Below are 23,335 nucleotides of genomic sequence, written 5' to 3'. Positions count from 1 at the left end.
TTTGCTGCTATCTGGAGGATCTTTTACTCTGAGATTGTTTATTAAACCTGCCTCATTATACATAACCAAATCTAAAATAGCACAATTTATGGCTGGATCCACAACATATTGTTGTAGGAAATTGTCCCAAGTACATTCTATGAATCCTTTCTTTTGGATACCTCTGTTAATCTGACTTCAGTATCTACATAAAGACTAAAGTCACCAATGATTAATGTACTGTCTTTTGTTTTCAAATCCTTCAGATTTATTCTGTCCTATAACATGACTATTGTTAGAGGGCCTATAGACTACTTCTATCAGTGCCTTTTTCCCCTTGTTATTTCTTACCCCTACCTATATGGATTCTACTTCTTTCGCTACAAGATCATTTCTTGCTAAGTTACATATTCCATCCCATATTAACAAAGCCACCCCAATACCCTGTCCTTCCTGCCTGTCCTCTAGAAAAACCTCATGCCTCTGAATATTTAGTTCACAACTTGGATTTCCTTATAACCATGTCTCCATTATGGCTCTAAAATCAGACCCTTTAATCTCTATTTGTGCTGTGAGTTCATTTATTTTGTTCCAAATGCTACATGTATTTAAGAAAAGAGCCTTTAATTTTTCCTTTTTATCATTTCTTTCCCCTTGATTCATAGCGCTGTCTACTTTTCTATATTTATACACTGTCCCTTACTGCCCCACTCTGGGTACTGTTATCCAAATGACTGTTCTTAATGCTGCAATATCACTTTACTTTGTAAACCTACATTTCTCTTTTCCCAAACTCTCCCCACTTCTAGGAGGAAATGAAACTTTTGTCTAATCCACAATGAGACGTGCTTAGATGTGTGGTCAGCTAATACCTGAGACCATTTTCAGTTAATGCCTTTGGTCCATTTTTAAAACATCAGTCCATGAATGTTCCAGGTATAAAGTTGGACATTGAAATTTGAAAGTTAATAGCCCCTATTATGTTGATATGGTATTATGTGATTGGAACCCTAACGTGTATGGGAAATGGGCCCACAGCATGTTCTAGGCAGATGCTTCAGCAGCTCTGCAGTAGACCCATGTGAAATGACAGTAAATTCGTTACCAGGGCTAACAATGTGTAAGCACCGAGTTACTGCTGGGCCTGCTCATGAGAGACAAGCTTTTGTTTCTTAAAAGTAAAGTTCATGTTTCTCCTAACTCCAGTAACACTTTCTAACCTGTTGTCAGCATGTTCTCACTTACCCTAGGATCCACTCCTGTGCCATTGGGCTTCATGAACAATCCAGCAAAGTTTTTCCTGCAGATCCCCTTGATGTTGTCCATTTGGTGATAGCAGCTCACACGCAAAATATACCTGAGATCTGAACCCAAAAATGGTACGAGTGTCTCAACTATTGCTTTGAGTGAGTGATGGCCCACCATTTTTGAGCCCAAAATATCACCCCCAAGAAAGGAAGGAAGATAGTCAGAGAGGAAAGAAAAGAAAGTGAGATTGATTAAATGGTGCTAACTTTCAGCACATGTTCAGTCAGCAAAATGAAACGTTTTTCAGTGGTTATTTAACAAAGTATTTCAAATATGACCATTTTTCAAATTTGTGGTTTTGTGGTTTCATATTTCTTACTGTGCCATAACATAAAACATTAAATCATATTATACTTGATGCTTAATCTGCAATAGTTATTCTGCTTTATATTAAAATTTGATATTAGCAACTGAAGAGAATAATGCATAATTTTGGATATAGAGCATTTAATAGTAATAATAGTATCATTTAATACTGAAAGAGGAAGATTTCTTCACACTCAGGGTATTGAATCTTTGGAATTATTTATGCCAGAGAGCTGTGGAAACTTATTGAGCATGTTCAAAACATAAATCAATCGTTTTCTAGAGACTTCTTTTTACAGCTATTGTTTATTAGATTAGATTCCCTACAGTGTGGAAACAGGCCCTTAGGTCCAACAAGTCCACACCTCCCTTCCGAAGAATAACCCACCCCCTTCTGACTAATGCACCTAACATTATGGGCAATTTAGCATGGCCAATTCACCTGACCTGCACATCTTCGGACTGTGGGAGGAAACCAAAGCAAACCCACGCAGACACTGTGTGCAAACTCCACACAGGCAGTTGCCTGAGGCCAGAATTGAACCTGGGTCTCTGGTGCTGTGAGGCAGCAGTGCTAACCACTGAGCCACCATGACACCCTACAATGAAACGGTAGTTGCCAAGAAGATTTGAGCCATTCAAAACAACTTGAGGAACAAGATCAATCAGCGGCAAATTTGGAAACAAATGTGGGTGTACTGTATCAACATAAGCAAATTCTGGTACAGCAACAGCAGCCCATGTAAGAAAACTCCAGACACAGTGACTAAACAACATCTGGATGTGCTAGCAAATTACCTATACACTTTTGAGTCTCGTAGGCTCATTTATTGTTGAAAGCAGTTAAAATTTCTTTTGGAAAACAGCAGGTTGTCGTATTTGTACCCTGTTTTAAGATAGTTCACTTTTAACGACAGTATGTATTATGTGGATATAACACAGCACCTCAGCCTGGCAGTTTAGTCTGCTTTCTCTTTGCAAGTTACAAACATACAAGTCATTTGATTGCTGTGATGTCTGCTTCATAATTTATAATGTGTTTACTATTCCAAATAAACCAATGCACAGAGTTAATCCCTAACAAGGGTTTGAATGTTAAACCATTACTACAGAAATGTCACAAAGTGCTCTGAATAATTAAAGCCATAAATGTAATTTTACATAAATAATAAGGACAATATGTTTTTTTCTCAATGAATGTGCAGAGATCTTTTCTGAATGAATCATGTATTTGTATAAAAAACATGGAACAGAAGTCGACCAATTAACCTCTCGAGCCTGCTGTGCATTCAGTAAGATAATGGCTGATACGATTGTAACTTTACGTCCACATTCCCTCTTACTCCTGAACCCTTGCTTGATAAGGATTTATCTACTGCTGCCTTAAAACTATTAAAGGACTAAGCTTTCATCACTTTTTCAGAAAAAGTTCCAAAACCTCACTACCTTCTGAAAGAAACATTTCATTTCATCTCCATTTTAAATGGTTGACTCTTGGGTCTAGATTTTCCCATAAGCAGAACTATCCTCCCCACCTTTACCCTGTCAAGGCTCCTCAGGATCTTATGATTAAATCAAGTCTCTTCAATTTTTTAAGTCATTTGGTTTTTTTTTTAAAGTTCTCACCTGCTACTTGTATTTATCTTTAACATTTTGACTTCATTCCCGATGATATGTTCTTTCCTTGAAATGTTTCTTACTCTTTGGAATGTATCTATTCTGTGTGTTCTTAAATATTACCTTAAATGGCTGCCATTACTTCTGTAATTAGCATATAATCTAATTGGTCAATTACTTTGGCCAACTCTGCTTTCATACCCTCATAATTACCTTTCTTTTAAAAGTTTATAAACTACTGTGAGCCCCTCTCTATCTTGCAGACTGAATATAAAATCCAATCATATTTTGATCACTGCCATCTAAAGGAACCTTTGCTTTGAGATCATTAATCAATACTATCTCACATTATCAGGTCTAGTATAAACTGCTCTTGGGTCAGCTGCAGAACATGTTATTCTAAGAAGCTATCATGAAAGAATTCTGCAAGCTTCTGATCTAGGCCACCTTTGCCCATCTGATTTTTCCAGTTTATATGTAAATCTCTCATGATTATTGCTGTGTCTTTCTGACAAGCTAGGATTGTTTATTTCTTTATATTCCACCCATTCATTTGGATAAAGTTAAAGAACTTAGAGGCTCACTCCCAAATGTGACTTTTTGCCTTTATCATTACTTATCTCTGCCCAAGTTATTTCCATAACCTGGTTTCCCAACCTTAGGACATTCCTATTTATTGTGTTAATACTATCATTAACTAACAGAGCTACTCACCACCTTTCCTAGCTTCCTGTCCTTACTAAAAGCTGGTACCCTTCAAGATTCGGGTGGCAATCCAAGTCATCCTGCTGCCATGTTTCTTAACAGCTAACAGATCATACTGATTGATTTTAACAGCTAACAGATCATACTGATTGATTTTAACAGCTAACAGAACATACTGATTGATTTTAACAGCTAACAGATCATACTGATTGATTTTTATTTGCATCATCAGTTCAACTGTTTTATTTCTTTATTTTCTTCATCATCTTCTTGAGAGCAATATGATAATGAGTTGTATCCTTGAACCACTGTACTTCAGGGAATTCCTGGACTTTCACTTAGCAACAGCGAAGGAATAGCAATATATTTCCAAGTCAGGATAGTGAGAAGTTTGAAGAGGACTTGCAGATGGTGGTGTTCCCATATATCTATTGTACTGAGTATTGATAGTTACTGATCAGTAGGCCACCAAGCTTTATCTACAAATGTACATATTGATCATAGCCAATTAGTGCTGCAAAGGTAATTCATTACCATCTTTTAGGTCAGTTTTGTTGTCAAACGATCAAAGTTTAGTTTCAAAGTAACAACAGCATGTACGCCTTCTGGGATCTGATGCATCACAGGGGGTGGCCTGGTGGTATTATCACTTGATTAGATTAGATTAGATTAGACTTACAGTGTGGAAACAGGCCCTTCGGCCCAACAAGTCCACACCGACCCGCCGAAGCGCAACCCACCCATACCCCTTACCTAACACTACAGGCAATTTAGCATGGCCAATTCACCTGACCGGCACATCTTTGTGACTGTGGGAGGAAACCGGAGCACCCGGAGGAAACCCACGCAGACACGGGGAGAATGTGCAAACTCCACACAGTCAGTCGCCTGAGGCGGGAATTGAACCCAGGTCCCTGGCGCTGTGAGGCAGCAGTGCTAACCACTGTGCCACCGTGCTGCCCCTGTGCCACCGTGCTGCCATTATTAATCCATAGACCCAGGTAAGGTTCTAGGGACTGGGTTCAAATCCTGCTGTGGGAGATGGTGGCACTTGAATTCAATGAGAATCTGGAATTAAGAGTCTAATGATGACCATGAATCCGCTGTCAATTGTTGGGCAAACCCCATCTGGTTCACTAATGTCCTTTAGGGAAGAAAACTGCCATCCTTACCTGGTCTGGACTCCATGTAACTCCAGATCCACAGCAATGTGGTTGATTCTTAACTGCCCTCTAGGCAATAAATGTTAGGTAAAAACAATGACTGCAGATGCTGGAAACCAGATTCTAGATTAGAGTAGTGCTGTAAAAGCACAGCAGTTCAGGCAGCATCCGAGAAGCAGCAAAATTGACATTTCGGGCAAAAGCCCTTCATCAGGAATACAGGCAGAGAGCCTGAGGTCACACGCTCAGTGAATTCCGCCCCCCCCCCCCCCCCCCCCCCCCCCCCCCCACTACTGCCATGGCTTGGCCAGCAACATCCTGTGAGCATATATAAAAAAAGAATTGCTAAAGTTTTGCTTGCTTGGATTAGTCTTTATGTTGATGTTTATTTAAGTTCCTCTGTCCAAAGCAGATGGCCGGGAAACTGGATAGCACCATGTTAAGAGACCCAACCATTAAAATTGGCATGAACTCCTAATGTTGCCATACGGCCTCATAGGTCTGAAATACTGCATGTTTTAAACCTGCTTTAATACTATGATGACTTCCCTTTCAAACTTCTGTGTTAATATTAATTGGTGTAGTCATGTTTAAATAGAAATAAGGGAGGAGAGTGAACTCTGTTTCTCCAGATGACAGCTACCTTTGATATAGGATGGAATAATATTTCTTTTGGCACCTACAGCAGATAGAGTATATGCACCTGCATGCAGCATGTTGGCACATGCCATTTATACATGCTTTGAAAACATTTTCCTTGTCCAGTCTTACATTGCTAAGTTAGGGTAAAATTAAAATGTGGTAAAATTGTTCTGAGTTGAGCATCGGAGCATATATTCAAGCTGTCAGTAAGATCATCAATTTCTTCCCCTGTAACGTGGCCCGAGTCTGTCCCAGATCATCTGCTGCTGGAAACCTCATTCACACCTTTACCACCTCTACACCTGATTATCCAAATGCATTCTTAGCTGGCCTGTCACATTCGACTCTTTGTAAATTTCAGGTTATTCAAATCTCTTCCACCCTTGTCATTTGCACTGAGTCCCAATTTCGCATTACTCGTGTGCTTGCTAACCTACATTGGTTCCGGGTTAAGCCAAGCCACCATTTTAAAATACTTATCATTGTTTTCAAACCTTGATGTGATCTTGCTCCTTTCTATCATTTTAATCTCTTCCAGTCCTACAGTCCTCCAAGCTATCTGTGCTCCTCTCAGTTTGAAAACTTCCACAGTTACACTGGGGTGCAAGAATCCAATCTGACTGGTAGATCATGCGCTTAGGCCACGGTTGGAGATCCTGGTCCTTACATACTCCTTCCTCAATTATCCAAAAGCTGAGCTGTTAAATAGGAGGCAATTATATATTTTCTCCTCAATGCTTGCCGTCATCACGCGGAGGCTCTCTTGTGGTTGAAAGTGGCTACATTTTTCTAGATCTCAGTATTGATCTTAAACAATGGGTTAGATGTTTTACTGTGGGTGTTGGTTGGAAGAGGAACTTAATTTTCTAGGTATCTATTGAAAGGTCCATTTGCACATATGATTCAGAAAATGGTCTGGAGCACAAACTTCACCTTCCTACGGAACCTCAACGACCTAATCACAGAATTTTTACAGTGCAGTAAGTGTCCCAATTTGGCCCTTGTATTTGTACCAGTTCTCCCAATGAGTAACTCACCTTGTGCTATTCTCCTGTCTTCTCCCTATAAACCTGTATATTCTTTATTTTGAGATAACAAGCTAATTACCTTTTGTATGACTGAAGTTGGAGAACTTTTCATTTGGGATTTAAGGAGGAGTCAGTTAAACATTTTTTCTATCCATTCTATAAATTATTTCCATGCCTGTGGGTAATTTACTTGTGGTGAGGCACAGTAAGAGGAACGGTGCAGTGGCACAGCCTTGTTTGACCCTAGTCTTCACTGAGACAGGGCCCGAAGTAGTTCAATGATGGCAGTTACAGCTGTTCTCATCTCTGAATGAACCTTTGCCATGCTCCCTAAATCTGTAGCTTCATTTTGTCCTTACATTTCTTTATTTATGAAATATGTGCACCATTGGTTGGACCAACATTTATTGCCCTCCCTAATTACTCTGGAGAAGGTGTTAGTGAGCTGCTTTCTTAAACCATTGCAGTTCTTGAGGAAAAGGAATACTCAAAGCATTGTTAGGAACTAAGTGCTAAGATTTTGACCTCGCATCAGTGTGGGGACAACAATGGAGTTCCAACTTAGAATAATGTGTGACCTAGAGAGGAACTTGTATCCACAGTATTTGTATGACTAGTTTCATTTAGTTTCTGTTCAATGGTAAGTCCTAAGGTGTAGATATTAGGAGATTCACTATGGTAAAGCCATTGAACATTAAGGGGCTATATTTAGGTTGTATCTTGTTGGAGATGGTTATTGTCTGACCAGTATCACATGAACATGACTTGCTTCCTATCAGCCCAAGCGTGGATATTGTTCAGGTCTTGCCGCATATACATGCAGATTGCTTCAATGTCTGAAGCAATGTAAATGGTGCTGAACACCAGCCAGCACCCCCACTCTGACCATATGATGGAGGAAAAGTCACTAATGAAGCAATTGAAGGTGGCTAGGTGCTCATTAGTCCTGGAGTGACAGTGAACAACTGCTACCTAATAGTACTGTCAATGACCCCGACTATCACTTCACTGATTATTGAGAGTTGACTAAGGAGTGGTAATTGATTGGGTTGGATTTTCTCTGCTTTTTGTGCCACATCAAGTACCTGATCACTTTTCCACATTGTTGAGTAAATGCCAATATTGTAGCCATACTGGGGCAGTATGCTATGGTGTAGGGCTAGTTCTGGACTATTAAGTCTTCAGTATTGTTTCTGGAATGTTGGCAGAGCCCATAGGTTTTGCAGACTTTACTGTCTTTGCCCACCTCTTGATAACATGTGGAGTGAATCAAACTGGTTGAAGATTGGATCTATGATGGGTTGTCAGGAGCAAATCAACATGGATCATCCACTTGATATTTCAAGTTGAAGATGGATGTAACTCCTTCAGACTTGTGTTTTGCACTAATGAGCTATGTTCCCCAGTCATTGAGAATGGAGATGCTTGTGAGGCTTCCAAATCCTATTAGTTGTTTCTTTATTCACCACTATTCATAACTAGATACAGTACAACTGTGATTCATTGGTTGCGGAATTGCCTACCCCTGTCTAATGCATACTGCTTCGGTTGTTTATCATGCAAGTAGTCCTGGTAATTTTATCGGGTTGGCACTTCAATTCTTGGTTATATCTAGTGTTGCTTCTGGAATGCCCTCTTGCACTTTTTGTTGAATCAGAGTCAATCTCTTGGATTGATGGCATTGGCCGAATGGGGACTATGTCACACAATGAAGAAACAGATTGTGCTTTAATATGGTTCCGCTGATGGCTAGCAATGCGTCACGGGTGTCTTGTTTTAAATGGCTAGATCTGTTCAAAGTCTGTCCCAGTTAGCACAGTGATAGTGCCAGTCAGCACACAGAGAGTATCCTCAATGTAAAGATTGAACTTGTTCTCTCCAATGATTATGTGCTAGTCATTCTTACTAATGTTATTGCGACTCACCTTTATTAGATCTTTTCTTGCTCATTTTCACTCAGGAAAACAGTGGCAGGTTTACTCATTTACACCTGTAACTAAAGTCTGTCATCCCTGAAACCATTCTTGTAAATATTTTTCACAACCTGTTCATTGCTTTTCCAGCCTTCCTGATGTATTGTACCCAAAACTGCTCTCACTATTCCAGCTGATTAAGGTTCAGAATAATTACCTTATTTTTGAACTCCATATTTCTAATATAAAGCTTAGGATCTCATAAGTATAATTAACCATTTTCTTAACCTATTTTGCCACCTTTAATGATTTATGCACATACATGCCCAAGTCTCTCTACTCTTGAACACTTTTAGAATTCTATCCTTGTATTACCTTTCTTTGTTCATCCTACCAAAATTATACCTTCACATTTTTGTGCATTAAATGTATTCTGCCACATGTTCACACGTTACATTAGCAGTCTATGTCCTTTTGAAGTCTATCACAACTCCCCTCATATGCATAATACTATCAAGTTTTTTTTGTGTCAAAAAATGTGCTTCCTCCACCTGAGTCTGTGCCATTGATATAGATCAAGAAATGCATCAAGATTGCAATGGTTTACTGAGGGGATGTCATGATGGGTGTGGGCAGGGGTCAGCTACTGACAACAATGGTGCAGCTAGTTCTGGAGCAGAAGTCTTCAACCACCTCTTGATAGCATATGGAGTCAATTGAATTGGTTGAAGACTGGATTGCTGATGCTGGGTTCTCAGGAGAAAACCAAAATGAATGAGTTTATTGAGTTGGTGGAAAGCATACTCACTGCTGCAGGTGGATATAGCACTGGAAATTCATCTTCCCACTGAATCGATTATATCCCCCTTTAGCTGCGCATGGAACAGAAAATTTTGATAGAGTATAAAATCTGAAGGCAAGCAGCATGACTAAAATATTTAAATGAGTGATGCACCGTTTGATAGCACTTTGCTTACTGGCCTCCTTTGGCCTCTGTTAAACCACAAGGGTTCATTGTAGGTTGAGGTTGGGTTTGCGATTTTTAATATTTTAACACTCCACCTGACCCAAGCTCATCAATCATGGGCATTAAAATTCTCTGGCATATTCATCATTCCAGTTCTGCAATTTTGGCAATAAGCCATAACTAATTGTTTTTGATTCAACCAGGGTGGGCTACTTGTAAGAGCTCGCTGGCTGGCACCGTGCTTGAGTTTTGCAACTGGGTGGATGAAAACAATTGCAATTTTCTACACTGCAGGAAGCTGCGGTGACTGTGGAGTAGCTAACTGGTACACAGGAAGTTTGAATTGGCTGGTTTAGTTGGATGAAAAGAACAAATGGTTTGCCAAATTCAGCAAAGAGACAATCCTTACCAAAAGCAATAGCTGGGAAATATTGAATTTCCTGCATTAGCTATAATTAAAGCTTAATTAAACCAATCTCAGGGAGGAATCATCTGGAATAAATGGGTGGTGCGGTGGCTCAGTGGCTCAGTGGTTAGCACTGCTGCCTAACAGCACGAGGGACCTGGGTTCAATTCCAGCCTCGAGGACTGTGTGGAGTTTGTACATTCTCCCTGCATCTGTGTCAGTTTTATCTGGGTGCTCTGGTTTCCTCCCACAGTCCAAAGATGTGCAGGTTAGGTGAATTGGCCATGCTAAATTGCCCGTGGTGTTCAGAGATGTGTAGGTTAGGTGCATTAGTTTACTATAAGTATAGGTTGATAGGGTAGGGGAATGGGTCTGGGTGGCTTGCTGTTCGGAGGGTTGGTGTGGACTTGTTGGGCTGAAAGGCCTGTTTCTACACTGTAGGACTTCTAAAAAAAGAAAACAGCATATTTAATTAGTAGAATGGTGTGAGTTTGCCGCCAACAAATGTTTTACTGGTGGGGAAATGCTAATGCTATCTCCTGGAAGATAAGAAAGTGGGAGTGGTGGCAAATCTTATGGTGATGGTAAAGATTTCAACATTTGTTACAATTAACTCTTAAGTACTAACATTAAATTCCACATGCACACAGGTGCCTGTGCTAATATTAAGCTATTCAGTTCAATAGAGTAGCACACACTTCCACTAAAGTGTCATGCTTCAAGGTGGAATATGAGATTTTTCTACCCCCCAGCTCACACTTATAGTACAACGATGACATCAAAAACATGTCTCTTAAAGACTTAGCGACATACTGACCATGAGACATAGTACAACAGTTGGAATATGTTTCTAATTCTTTCTTATATTAATCATTATTTTCCGGTATGTGCAAGAAAAAGAGAATTGTATAATAATTTATTATGGAACTTAAAGATACTGGAAAAATATTTGAAAATATAATTGTAATTATGGTTGTGTTGGTGAAGCACTTAAACTATGATTTTTGTGCAATATTTCATAATTTCAACTCCACTAAAAATAACTCACTTCAAGACATTCTGGAAAATGAACTAAATGAGGTAAGCAGTGTTGTGGGCTATGATGGCTCTTACTCACCATTTTAAAACACCTGCAGTTCACAAAAATGTGTTCGGATTGAATGAATTCTGAGGTCAATGCAAAACAATTTTTAATTGTAGAATGAAATAATTTTTAACAATGAACACCAATTTTGTTCACAATGACTCTTCTTTCCTTTGTTCACTGCAAACAGACATTTTTCAGGCTGAGATATACAGGATGCTTGGAATCCAGTGGTTAGCGAGAACTCCTTATGGTATTCTGGCATGTTTGTTCACACTGCAGCAAGGATAATGAACCTGGCAATGATTAATGTCTAATACACTTAATTATATTGAATTAACCTCTAAATCCAGTAATAATTATGTATAGAGAGGCCTCTTACTCTACATGCTGCCAATTTCCTTGTGATATTTAGACGTTGCATGATTGTACAAGAAAATTGAGACATGTTAATAAGTTGGTAACTATTGGTATGTTAAATATGTGTTTGTCTGTCTCCTTAAGTTCTCAAGGAGTTGCAGGGACACTAGACAACTGGAAGTAGTTCAGCAGAAACAGACCATGACTTCTGATAGCTATTCCTTCCAGAGTGCAGTTACAGTAATTGCGTTTACATTTTTGTAATGAACAATTACTGCTTTTAATTTATGGTGAGAAGCAGATAATTTACAAACAAAGCACTATCTTATTCGATTTGAAAGCATTGACATTCATGTTGGCAGAGCTGTGTAAAATGGAAGAATAGCATCCAGAGTGCTGGAAGTATAGACTCATAGTGCAAGTGAACCACCCAGCGTATTGATAAAGACAAAATAAAAAGTGGTGTCCATTGCCTGCATTTTCAATAGGTGTTAAACCATTTGAAGAAACAAATAAGATGTCCCAATCCTCTTGGATGCTTTCTGCATAATATAAAATTTGGCTGTCCTAAATGTAGCTGACATCAGCCTGTTACTTACAGATAAAAACACGTCCACACATGAACTAGCCAGTGGCCTTTGAAGGCCTTTGGGGAATGCCAAGAAAAGTTACATTTCTTTTTCAAGTGCTTGCCAGAATGTGAAGCTGGGAGTATGATATTGTGCAGAACATATCGTAATATTTCAAACTCTTGTTTTTTGGCAACAACCTTAGCTATAATTTTTAATCTGTGACTATACATGCTATTTCCCCTGTTTTGCTTTCAAAAAATCTTAACAGCAGTGAAAAAACAAACAATGCTGTTTAGACATTTTAGAATCAACAACATTCAACAGTGGCAAGAATTGATGAAAAGTCCAATTACTGCTTCCTGTTGTTCTTATTATCCTGTTTTTTTTATATTTCATCCATGGAATGTTGGCATTGCACACTAGGTCCACATTTATTTCACATCCTAGTTGCCCTTGAGAAAGTAGTGGCGAGCTTCCTTTTTGAATCACTGTTCGTGTTCTGTAAGTAGACCCATAATACCATTAAGGACAGAATTCCAGGATCTTGACTCAATGACAGTGAAGGAACAGCTATATATTTCCAAGTCAGAAGTTTGAGTGGCTTGCAGGGGAACGTGCAGATTGTAGTGTTCCCCTGTATCTGCTGCCCTTGTCCTTCCAGCTAGCAGCCATGTGGGTTTAGAAGATCATGTCTAAGGATTTTTGGTGAATTTCCACATTGCTGAGTATCAGTGGTGAAGGGAGTGGATGCTGGTGGATGTAGTGACGATTGATTGGCTGCTTTACCCTGGATGGTGTCAAGCTTCTTGAGTATTGTTGGAGCTCCCCCCATCCAATCAAATGGGGAATATTCCATCTAGCTGCTGATTTGTGCCTTGTAGATGGTGGGCAGGCTTTGAAATGTCACTTGTATTTATTTTTGTTGTAATTAACACTTAGGAATGAAAAATGTCCCCTTGTTTTGATTACCCGATGAATCAATGCCATTGCTTCACCGAAGCTGTTATTGTGCTCTCCCATAAATGACAAAGGTGGCAACACTCCACCAAAGACACAATTTTAATCTGGACTGTTGCATTGGCTCCCTCAATGACCCTCAGCCTCTAGCAGATGTACTACCGGCAGCTGTCACTGTTGTTGATGGGAGTCATGTGCAGTGCAGAGTTGTTAGCCTCTGAATGACCACCAGCTATAAGCAACACTGGGGTCCTGTATCCTGAGGAGGTTCTGATGACAGCACTTAAATATCTGAATTTATTGTTCTCCCTCTCTCAAGTTTGAGTTTGGAAGTGGAGGCATTCAGTCGCCAAGGGTTGCAAGGGGTATGCCAGATGGACAACCCCCAGCTTCCTGCCTGAACTTAATTATGCACTGTGCAGGAAGGCTTGTGAAAGGTCTTCCCACCCAGATACTCGTTAAAGCAATTAATGGCCTTCTGAAGGGCCTCATCCTGCTGTAATTGGCATTCAACCAGCAGCAGAGAATCACCACTCAGGATAGCTGCGCAGCAAACCCTTAGCAAAGTTGCTTGGAGGATTTCAGGGTCCTCCCTCATTCAAAGTACTTAGTGAATGATTGAGGGACTCAGCATCGAGTAGGGAGCAATGGGGAGTTTGGGATTGTCTTTTGAAAGTCAAGCCCTATGCGTGCCTTTGACACCCACCAGCAACTCTCTGCATTCAAACACTTTTGGCCTGACACCTCACTGATCCTGAACCTCTGGGGATGTGCATTGTAGGAAACTGCTGCTACTGCCAGTGGTACTGTCGGCAATGGAAAGCTGCTGGCCTTGGATTGGGTCTCAGGTCAGTGGGATTTCTGCCTTTGGGATTCTGAATCCTGGGGAAACTCAATAGTGGCTACTTAAATATATTGGGCCTTCAGCAACAGAGGCAATTCAGAGCTGATGCCAGCTCTCCATCCAGCTCGGGAGGCTCCCATCACCTGGATCACATTTGGGTCTATATTTGTTCTATCAATCATGTCATCCACACACCAGCACCAAGCAAGACTGACCAGAAAAACCATGATTAAAAGGTTTTTCTCAGTTTTTATTACTGATTGTAATGCATATCACTTCAAGTGCATTACATTTTACACATTAGTTGAAATAATGTTTGAGCAATTAAAAAAAAGTGGAAATACTTTTTAAACATGACCAGTTTTAAGGAGGAAAAGACATTCATAGTCATAGAGCCATTGGGGTCTACAGCCTAGAAAAAAGCCCTTTGGCGCATCAAGTTTACACTGGTCAAAAACAATCACCTATTCTAATTCTATTTCCCAGTGCTTGGCACATAGCCTTCTATACCTTTGCAGGTTAGTGAGCTCAATTGGCTGGACAGCTGATTTGCAATGCAGAGTGATATGTTCAATTCCTGCACTGGCTGTAATGACCATGATGGACTCTCCTTCTCAATCTCTTCCCTTGCCTGAGGTGTGGTAACTGCCTCTTACATTACATTTATGTCCCTCTGGTCAGTGATCCCCTCGTCAAGGGAAGATATTCTTACGTGTCTACCTTGTCTATGCCCCTTGTAATGTTATACATCTCAATCATATTCTCATCAGTCTCCTCTGCTCCAAGAAGAACAACTTCAAAATACCCAGCCTCTCTTCATATCAAAACTCCCCAGGCAACATCTTGATAAAATTCCTCTGCACCCTCTTCAGTGCAATCACATCCTCGGACAATCTGGATTCCTGAAGTACACACGACACCCACACCGTACCTAACCAATGTTTTAAGCAGATCCAGTATATCACCTCCCTGTTCTAGGCATCGACAAATAAAGACAAGTAAACCATATGCCACCTTAACCACTTTATCTTCCCAACCTGCTACTTAAGGGACCTGTGTACATGCACACCCAGATCCTCTTGATCCTCAGTGTTTCCCAAGGTCCTATCATTGATCATGTAATCCCTTGCCTTGTTTTTACTGCCCAATTGCATCACCTCACACTTATGCAGAATGAATTCTATTTGCCATTGATAGCTCATCTGACCAGCTCATCTACATCTTCCTGCAATCTAAGGCCATCCTCCTCACTATTTACCATCACAATGGTTGTCGGCAACATCCACGGACTTACTGATCAACCATCCTACATTCATGTCTAAACCATTTATATATAACCCAAAGAACAAGGGCCCCAAAATTGATCCCTGCAGAACCTCACTGGACACCGGTTTCCAGTCACAAAAACACCCTTTGACTATCAGTGGCCTTCTGCCTCTCAACTAATACTGATTCTGATGAGCCAAATTAGGCCATAAAATTCTAAAAGATTTCCTATTAATTTCCTTTTGCACAAATTTCACCCAGCCCAACTTGTTCAATTACGAACTTGCTCAATGAATAGAAAATGCTTACATTTCAAACTGTAAAGGGCTTGAAGTGATATTTTTATTCACATATTTTAATAAATGTGTTACAGGCAAATAAAAAGATGTTGCACTGCAAGACGCTATGGCGGGCATACATTTTCCCTTTACTATTGGTGAGTACGGAAGCTCAATTTAAAAGTGTTCAAATGTGAGAATGGCATTTGTACGATGGGCAACAATTTCAGGCATGGCTTCAAAGAATGTGTGTCAGGCAATAAATTCTAGAATTCTATGATTCAGAATTCAATCCTATCAAATACCATTTAATTGGTGGATCCTTATAAATGTAATTAGCAATAGAACTGAACTATTGAAACATAGGACAGTTGATAATCTTGGTTGTTTAAGAAGTCATGCTATTGTATCTCCAAACCCATCATAATAAGTGCAGCTAACATACAGATCATTTCCATCATGTAATGTAACAACTGACAATACAAATGGTTAGTAAGATAATAACATTTTATAAATCAGAACAAAAATGCTCAATATTTAAATATTACAAATAATATATCTGTGCAGCCCTTATCTTTCAACATCATTTTTTATGTAGTATTTTTAACTTGTGTCAGACCAGTGAAGTGTTGCTATAGCAAAAAAATGGACAAATTAACATTGAATTTAAACTGAAACATGACCGTGGAGTTAGAAATCACATTCCAGGTTCTATAACACTTAAATTTTTCCCGACTTTGTTTTCTATTGAGAAAGCGGTCCGAGTAGGAGGCTGACCAACATTCCAGCTTTCACAAATCAGAGCTCTTAATTGACATGGAGAAAGGCATACTGCTCATTTCAGTTCCTTGAATGGGGAGATAGAGGTGGGTCAGATGAAACATGAGGCTCATTTACAGCAGCCATGGCTAGGTTGTGCAGTGGGAAAGATCTATGGTTCACAGCAACGCTTCCTACTTCACCAGAGTAGAGTAAGATGTCACAGGGTAGCCCAGAGGCCTGCCACCTGGGACAGAACTGAGCCTCACATCATTGATACTGGCCTGAATACAATGCTTGAGGCCAGAAGGAAGACAAAGGAGGTACAATCATGGAGGGTAGGAGCCTGGCAGATGGAGAATATCCTTGTCATGCAGCAGGAATTAATCTTTCTGCTCAGAACCTTCTCCCTTCATTTCATATCTCTCTTTCTCTTGTCTACGTTCGATGCTGCTCTCCTACACTGAGCTTTTCCTTCCAGGACCTCATTGTTCTCAAGGTCAGTATCACTGTGGAGGTAATGTTCAGGAGAGAGGAGCAGGTCATCACAATGACCAGAATACTTTCCAAAAAGTATTTAAGGCACTATTTGTCTCGGAAGCTCAATGGCCTGCTTAATGACTGTTCAGTTGAGCAGATGGTAGAGGTGATATCAACTGTATGCTCCTCTCCGAGGTTCCTGTGCAAGGGCCAACAGCAGTCACCTCAAACCCTATAGGATCCATTTATGCACTTTGGAAGTTGGAGTGAAGATCTCAACCAGCCTGGATTGGCAGAGGATGAAATATTCAATGGCAGTGGCCAGGAAAATGAAGGAAGCTCAGCTAGTGCTTGTACACCAGTTGGATATTCAGGGAGTGGGAGCTTTCCCAGCTGTTGAACCAAATGGTTCGCTCGCTGGATGCCTTAACGGTCTCACTGATGCAGTCAATGATACTCCACATCTAAAGGAATCCAGTGAAGGAAGAGAAAAACTCAATGCCCTCATTGTTGCAACATTCCAGCTTTCGTTCAATTAATGTGCAATCTAATTCTGGCAATGAGATGCAATGGTGTGCACTCTTCTTGAGATTGCCTTGAAGTCACTACTGGTTCTTGGAGGGTGCCAGAAATAAAGAATGCTGCAATCTCTTTGATAGCCATTGGCAGGGCATGAGGAGCAATTGTGTGAAGTGTCAGGTTTTGGTGATGTAATCCTGTACCTGGAGTGTAATCCTCTTCCTGCAAAACTGCTTCCCCATCATTACCAGCCAGCACAACTTGTGCTGGAGATCCAACAATGAGGATATGGGCCCTATATCTTTCCTATATCCGCTCTACTGTATCCTTTTGATACTTAGTGCTCTATCTTTTATGTGGAGACTGTTTCCCCTTATTACAATTGTGTTCAAATTGGAAGAGTGGTGCCCCCATTTCCATCTGGAGCATTCCTTCAGGGCAAATATGTGGGGAGGTGATGGCCTAATGGTATTATTGTTGAACTGTCAATCCAGGGACCCAGGTAAAGTTCTGAGAATCTTGGTTTGAATCCCACCATGGCTCATAGTGGAATTTGAATTCAATAATAATCTGAAATTAAGAATCTAATGCTGACCATGAACCCATTGACAATTGTTAGGGGGAAGAAACAACCCATCTGGTTCACTGATGCCCTTTTTGGGAAGGAAACTGCTATCTTTAACCATCTGGTTGCACTTTTGTGTGATTCTAGACCCACAACAATGTGGGTAACTCTTAACTTTCCTCTGGGTAATTACAGGTGGGCAATAAATACTGATCTAGCCAGTGATGCCTGTATTCTGAGAATTATTCCAACAAAAAGCTATCTACCCAGGTGAACTTGACAGTCTTTGTTCTTTTGTACCCATAATGCCAGAGGGTGCTGACCTCTTCCAAAGCACAGGCAGGCAGTGTGGCCACTGTTTGGTATCTGTGCTACCACCCAGGCATCTCCTCACCAAGAATCAAGTGCCCCTTTGCCCCACTTAACCTTAGGGTGGTGTCAAAAGCAGATATGATGGCTCCCCACACTTTACCTGCCTTCCCCAGCTAACCTGTTTGAGAAGCTGCATATCCTTTATGGGCAACTTTGAAACTCTAGCCTCCTACCCCTGACAAGCTCTTAACAAGTTTGTCAAATATCTTAATTTGCCTGATTTGGATTCATGTCCCATTCTGGTGTCTCCAAATGCTTCTCATTGCTGGTGCTGGATTGGGTCTAGAAATTTCCATCTTTGGGAGGCCCTTAAAATTCAGTGCATGAATCGCACCAACCAGAATTGTAGTTGTAAAGGAGAAAGAAAAGGAGAAATATTTGTTTCCTATATAAAGTTTTTCCCAACCTTAAAATCCCAATCAACATTCATGACTGGTGCTACTTTTGAAGTGTTACATTCTTATTTTGTATACAAGGATGGATTCACTTTGTATGCAGCAAGATTCCACAAGCAGCAATTAAATATATTACTGTACTAACTAATTCATTTCAATGGTCTCTTTTGAGAGGCGAATGCTGGTCTGAGCACCTTTGAATTATGCTGTGAGATGTTAATTACCAGTATGCCAATGCTTCCTCAGTAATGCACAACACAACTAGTAGGTTTGAAGGAAAAAATACATTCCTGAATATAGCTTAAGGCAATGAAAAATTAGACTCTTAAACATGAGTTTAATGTGTGTGTGTGTTTTTACCAAAACATATAACTTGTTTGGAGTTTCATCTTCCAGAAATAGCAATTGTAATTTTGCCCTTCTATTAACTGTAACCTACCCTAATTTCAAAAACCATTTCATTGGCTATAAATTGCTTTGGGGCAACTTGAGGTTATGGGACATACTCCATAAATGCAAGTCTTTTCTCATATCAGATCTTGACTTTTCATGCTCTATCTATTTAACAGAAAACAAAACAAAAAGTCAATTTCCTTTAAATAAAACGTTGAAAGAATTCAATTTAAACATTTGCAAAACCAAGTTGGTTTGTAAGAGTACCCGTGAGGGCTTCACTCAATGTGCTTTAGTTACACAGACTAGTATATCATGTCCAGAAAAAAAGAGATGCAAAATCACCGTGCTCACCCATTATAAGCAAAAGTCAAAGGGGATGAACTTGATATTTCCTAGTAGCACAGATTGATGGTAAACTAGCAGTTCATTTCATACCACACAAGAAGTTGTTTCCCATTAAAGTCAACAGAGAAGAGTTTTGGAGAGGATATAAAATCCCAAAAGTGAGTGTAAAAACAAAATTATCTGCACTTTGGTCTAAAACAGCTTAATTTCATTACTATGGCTTCTGAACTCAGTTTAACTGTTCTCCTAACTGATATACAAGAGAAATTTTGTGAAGTCAGCCTCCCAACTCAATGTTGCACCTGTCAGAAGCACACACTGTGCCAGGAATCACATTTAGCAAGTTATTTTCTTTAAATGGATGGAAAATCCTCCAGATCTAGCTGACCGCTGCACCAGAATTCCCCATAACATTCTCAGCTGGCAAAGTGTTGGTAAAAATGCCCATTTAATACCCAGAAGAACAATCATTTCTTTTAATGCTGCAAAAATCCCACTATAGATTAGGACGATGGTCTTTTATCTCTCTACAAATCTTGATTTCTCTCTCATTTTGCTCTTCGCTGCTGCTATCTGTGCCTATTTTAATTTGCAAACCAATTTCATATTGGTAATTTGCACTATAATTCTATACAGCTCCCATGCTTTCTCCAGGCAGGTCATTACCACCTTCAATGCCATTTGATAGTTTTCCAGGACTTATATCATATAATTTCACCAGGCTCTCAGAGGAAAAATATTTTTTAATAAAAACAGCATTTTTCAAAACCGCACTCCAGAAAAGAAACATGTGGTACAAATAGAATATGTTAGGGTTTTGCTTCAATAATGGTTATTTTAGCTGGTTTAATTGAGAAGAGGTGACCTGATTTTGCTTTACACTGGGCGTCTCTCTAATTGACATTGGGTATTTATCAAATATAGTGTTACAAAAGCAATCGCTACTTGTAGTGATTATAACGAGATCAGACATAGACACTGAGTTCCCTGACGGGGACTGTTAATCTTGTTCAATCAGGGAGCCCTGGCTGACATTTAAGAACAGGAGTGTCAGATATTCTGTTCACTCTGAGAGCTAGCTCTGAGGGAACTGGATCAGGATCAAGGACTCTCCACATTTAAATAAAAGGCTGATTGCTGACGGGATACCGGCCTCTGTGGAATTATTTCAGTGGCACCGAGAGTGGGATTAATAATGTAATCATGCAAAAGCACCTACTTGCTGAAGCCCAACTGGACTTCAAGCAGGCATTACAACTGGCTTTATCATTGGAAAATGTACCAAGTGGAGCACTCCATTGCAGGGTATTCGGATGGAAGTGGATACCCTTGCCTGTCTGACTGAGTTTGGGGAACACTCCTTCAGTGAAGGCAATTGCAAAGCCACACTTAGGACATAACCTGAGCAGAGGGACTTTAGGTCAGCCCACAGCAAAAAACAAAGCCAGACCTCACCCAAATGGGTACAATTTTCTGCAGGAACCAGGCTGAAAGCTATTGTAGTTTGTGGTTTGAGGACTCAAGAAAGCAAAAGAGTCCCACTGGACCTAAATTCATAGGCCAGTATCCAGGAGAGTATGCACCTTGGAAAATCCACCTACATCTGATTTGAAATAGTTAAATTGCTTAGTAGCATCCAAACCAGAACCAATTGAATCAAATGTCAAGTGAAGTGGTTACCTGGTTCTAATGTAGCTCGATACCAGCACAACAATCTCAGTGATCGCAAAAGTCGCTTTGGGTTCCAACCCTTAAGCTTGTGCAAGACCTCAGCTAGGTTGAGAAGCAATACCAAGGAACCTTTACAGATTAAGGATACAATTTTGGTTTCAGTCTCTTATGAGGAGTAGCTGGTTGAGTTACCATTGTTTATAGTAAAAGGCTTGGGCCCAATGTTGACAGGGCAAAATTGATTGAGAAAGATTCACCCAGATTGGCTTAACATTTTTTGAATAGAAAATGGCTGCTTGAGTGAAATCCTAATTAAGTACCTGAAAGTTTTTCAGGAAAGACCAGGGACTGTCAAAGAGCCAAGACCACCTTGCATGTTGACCAAGAATCAATTCCATCCTTCCACAAGGTCCACCCAGTGCCATTTACTGTAAAAATTAAAGGCAGAAATTGAAAAGCTGGAAAGTGAAGGAATCATCAAGCCAGTACACATTATGGAATGGATGTAGTGATTGCGAAGCCAAGTGGGGTGATTCGCCTTTGTGGGGATTTTAAACAAACTATAAACTGCTTCTTGCGGCTGGATAAATACCCAGTCCTTCACACAGAGGATTTAGACACACAGCTTGAAGGGGGCTGCCTTCATGAAGCTGGACATAGATTAGATTCCCTACAGTGTGGAAATAGGCCCTTCGGCCCAACAAGTCCACACCGACTGGCTGAAGAGTAATCCACTCAGCTCCATAAGTGGGCGGCACGGTGGCAGAGTGGTTAGCACTGCTGCCTCACAGCCCCTGGAGACCCGGGTTCAATTCCCGACTCAGGCGACTGACTGTGTGGAGTTTGCACGTTCTCCCCGTGTCTGCGTGGGTTTCCTCCGGGTGCTCCGGTTTCCTCCCACAGTCCAAAGATGTGCGGGTCAGGTGAATTGGCCATGCTAAATTGCCCATAGTGGTAAGGGGTAAATGTAGGGGTATGGGTGGGTTGCGCTTCGGCGGGTCGGTGTGGACTTGTTGGGCCGAAGGGCCTGTTTCCACACTGTAAGTAATCTAATCTAATCTACCCTTCCCCTAATTTCCCTCTAACTAATGCACCTACACTATGGGCAATTTAGCATGACCAATTCACTTGACCTGCACACTTTTTGGACTGTGGGAAGAAACCAGACCACCCAGAGGAAATGCATGCAGACACAGGGAGAATGTGCAAACTCCACACATACAGTCACCCAAAGCTGGTATCAAACCTGAGTCCCTAGTGCTGTGAGGCAGCAGTGCTAACCATTGAGCCACTGTGCTGCCTAGAACCATGTGTACTTGAAAATGTGGTTAGATAAGGATTCCCAGAAGTATGCTACAATTAATACTCATAAGGGTTTGTACCAATATACAAGCTTGCCCTTTGGGTATTGTAATATTTCAGTGGACGATGGATTATCTAAGTGACATGCTAATAACAGGGGAAACCAATAAGGAGAAGTTAGATAATTGGGATATATTCCTTAGATGTTTCTTCCAGGAGGGCATATGCCTTAGAAGGGGAAAATGTGTGCCCCATGCACTCCGAAATGACCTACTTGGGCTGCAGAATCCATAAGTCTATGTTACACCTGGGTAGATTAGATTAGATTACTTACAGTGTGGAGACAGGCCCTTCAGCCCAACAAGTCCACATCGACCCTCCGAAGAGCAACCCACCCAGACTCATTCCCCTACATTTACCCCTTCAACTAACATTACGAGCAGTTTAGCATGGCCAATTCACCTACCCTGCACATCTTTAGACTGTGGGAGGAAACCGGAGCACCCGGAGGAAACCCATGCAGACACGGGGAGAATGTGCAAACTCCACACAGACAGTTGTCTGAAGCGGTTTGGAAGAAAAAATGAGGGTGATCAAAGGTGCCCCAGTTCCCACATCTGTACTGGAACTTCGGTCTTTCCTTGGGCTGGTGTCCTATTAGGGAAAGTTCAGACATAACCTGGCCTCCATCCTGGCACCTTTGCATCAACTCTTAAAAAAAATGGTCAGCCTTGGAAATGGTCATGTAGGCAAGCCATAAATTTCAGGGAAGTGAAGAAACAGTTATCATCCCTTAAGGTGCTGGCATACTATGATCCCAAGCGAGATCTGGTATTAACATGTGATGCCTCCCTGTATGGCATTGGAATAGTATTAGCTCATAAGTGGCCCAGTAGAGAGGAATGCCCAATAGTGTATGCATCTGGGACTTTGGCTAATGTAGAGGATAAATACATCCAGATAGAATATGAAGGTTCAGTGGTCATACCTGGACTCAGGAAGTTCCACCAATTCCTTTACAGATGTAAATTTTTAATAATAATGGACCATAAACCCCTGTTAGATCTACTTAAAGAAGACAAGGCAGTACCTCCCATAGCTTCAGGCTGAATTCAGCAGTGAGCTCCAATATTAAG

General features: G+C 40.7%; 1 protein-coding gene across 2 annotated transcripts in view; it reads left to right on the top strand.

Moving 5' to 3' along the window:
* The window catches only part of edar (ectodysplasin A receptor), a 91,333-nt gene that overhangs the window by 20,947 nt on the left and 47,051 nt on the right, over positions 1-23,335 (top strand). For both annotated transcript variants that reach the window (XM_060826035.1, XM_060826036.1), the window contains exon 3: positions 15,491-15,553. In XM_060826035.1, the coding sequence (XP_060682018.1) occupies positions 15,491-15,553 (63 nt within the window). The remainder of the gene's footprint in view (positions 1-15,490; positions 15,554-23,335) is intronic.

Source organism: Hemiscyllium ocellatum, chromosome 6, assembly GCF_020745735.1.
Source record: "Hemiscyllium ocellatum isolate sHemOce1 chromosome 6, sHemOce1.pat.X.cur, whole genome shotgun sequence".
Lineage (NCBI taxonomy): Eukaryota > Metazoa > Chordata > Chondrichthyes > Orectolobiformes > Hemiscylliidae > Hemiscyllium > Hemiscyllium ocellatum.
The sequence above is the reverse complement of the archived record's forward strand: the minus strand, read 5'-3'. Positions and strand labels throughout refer to the sequence as shown.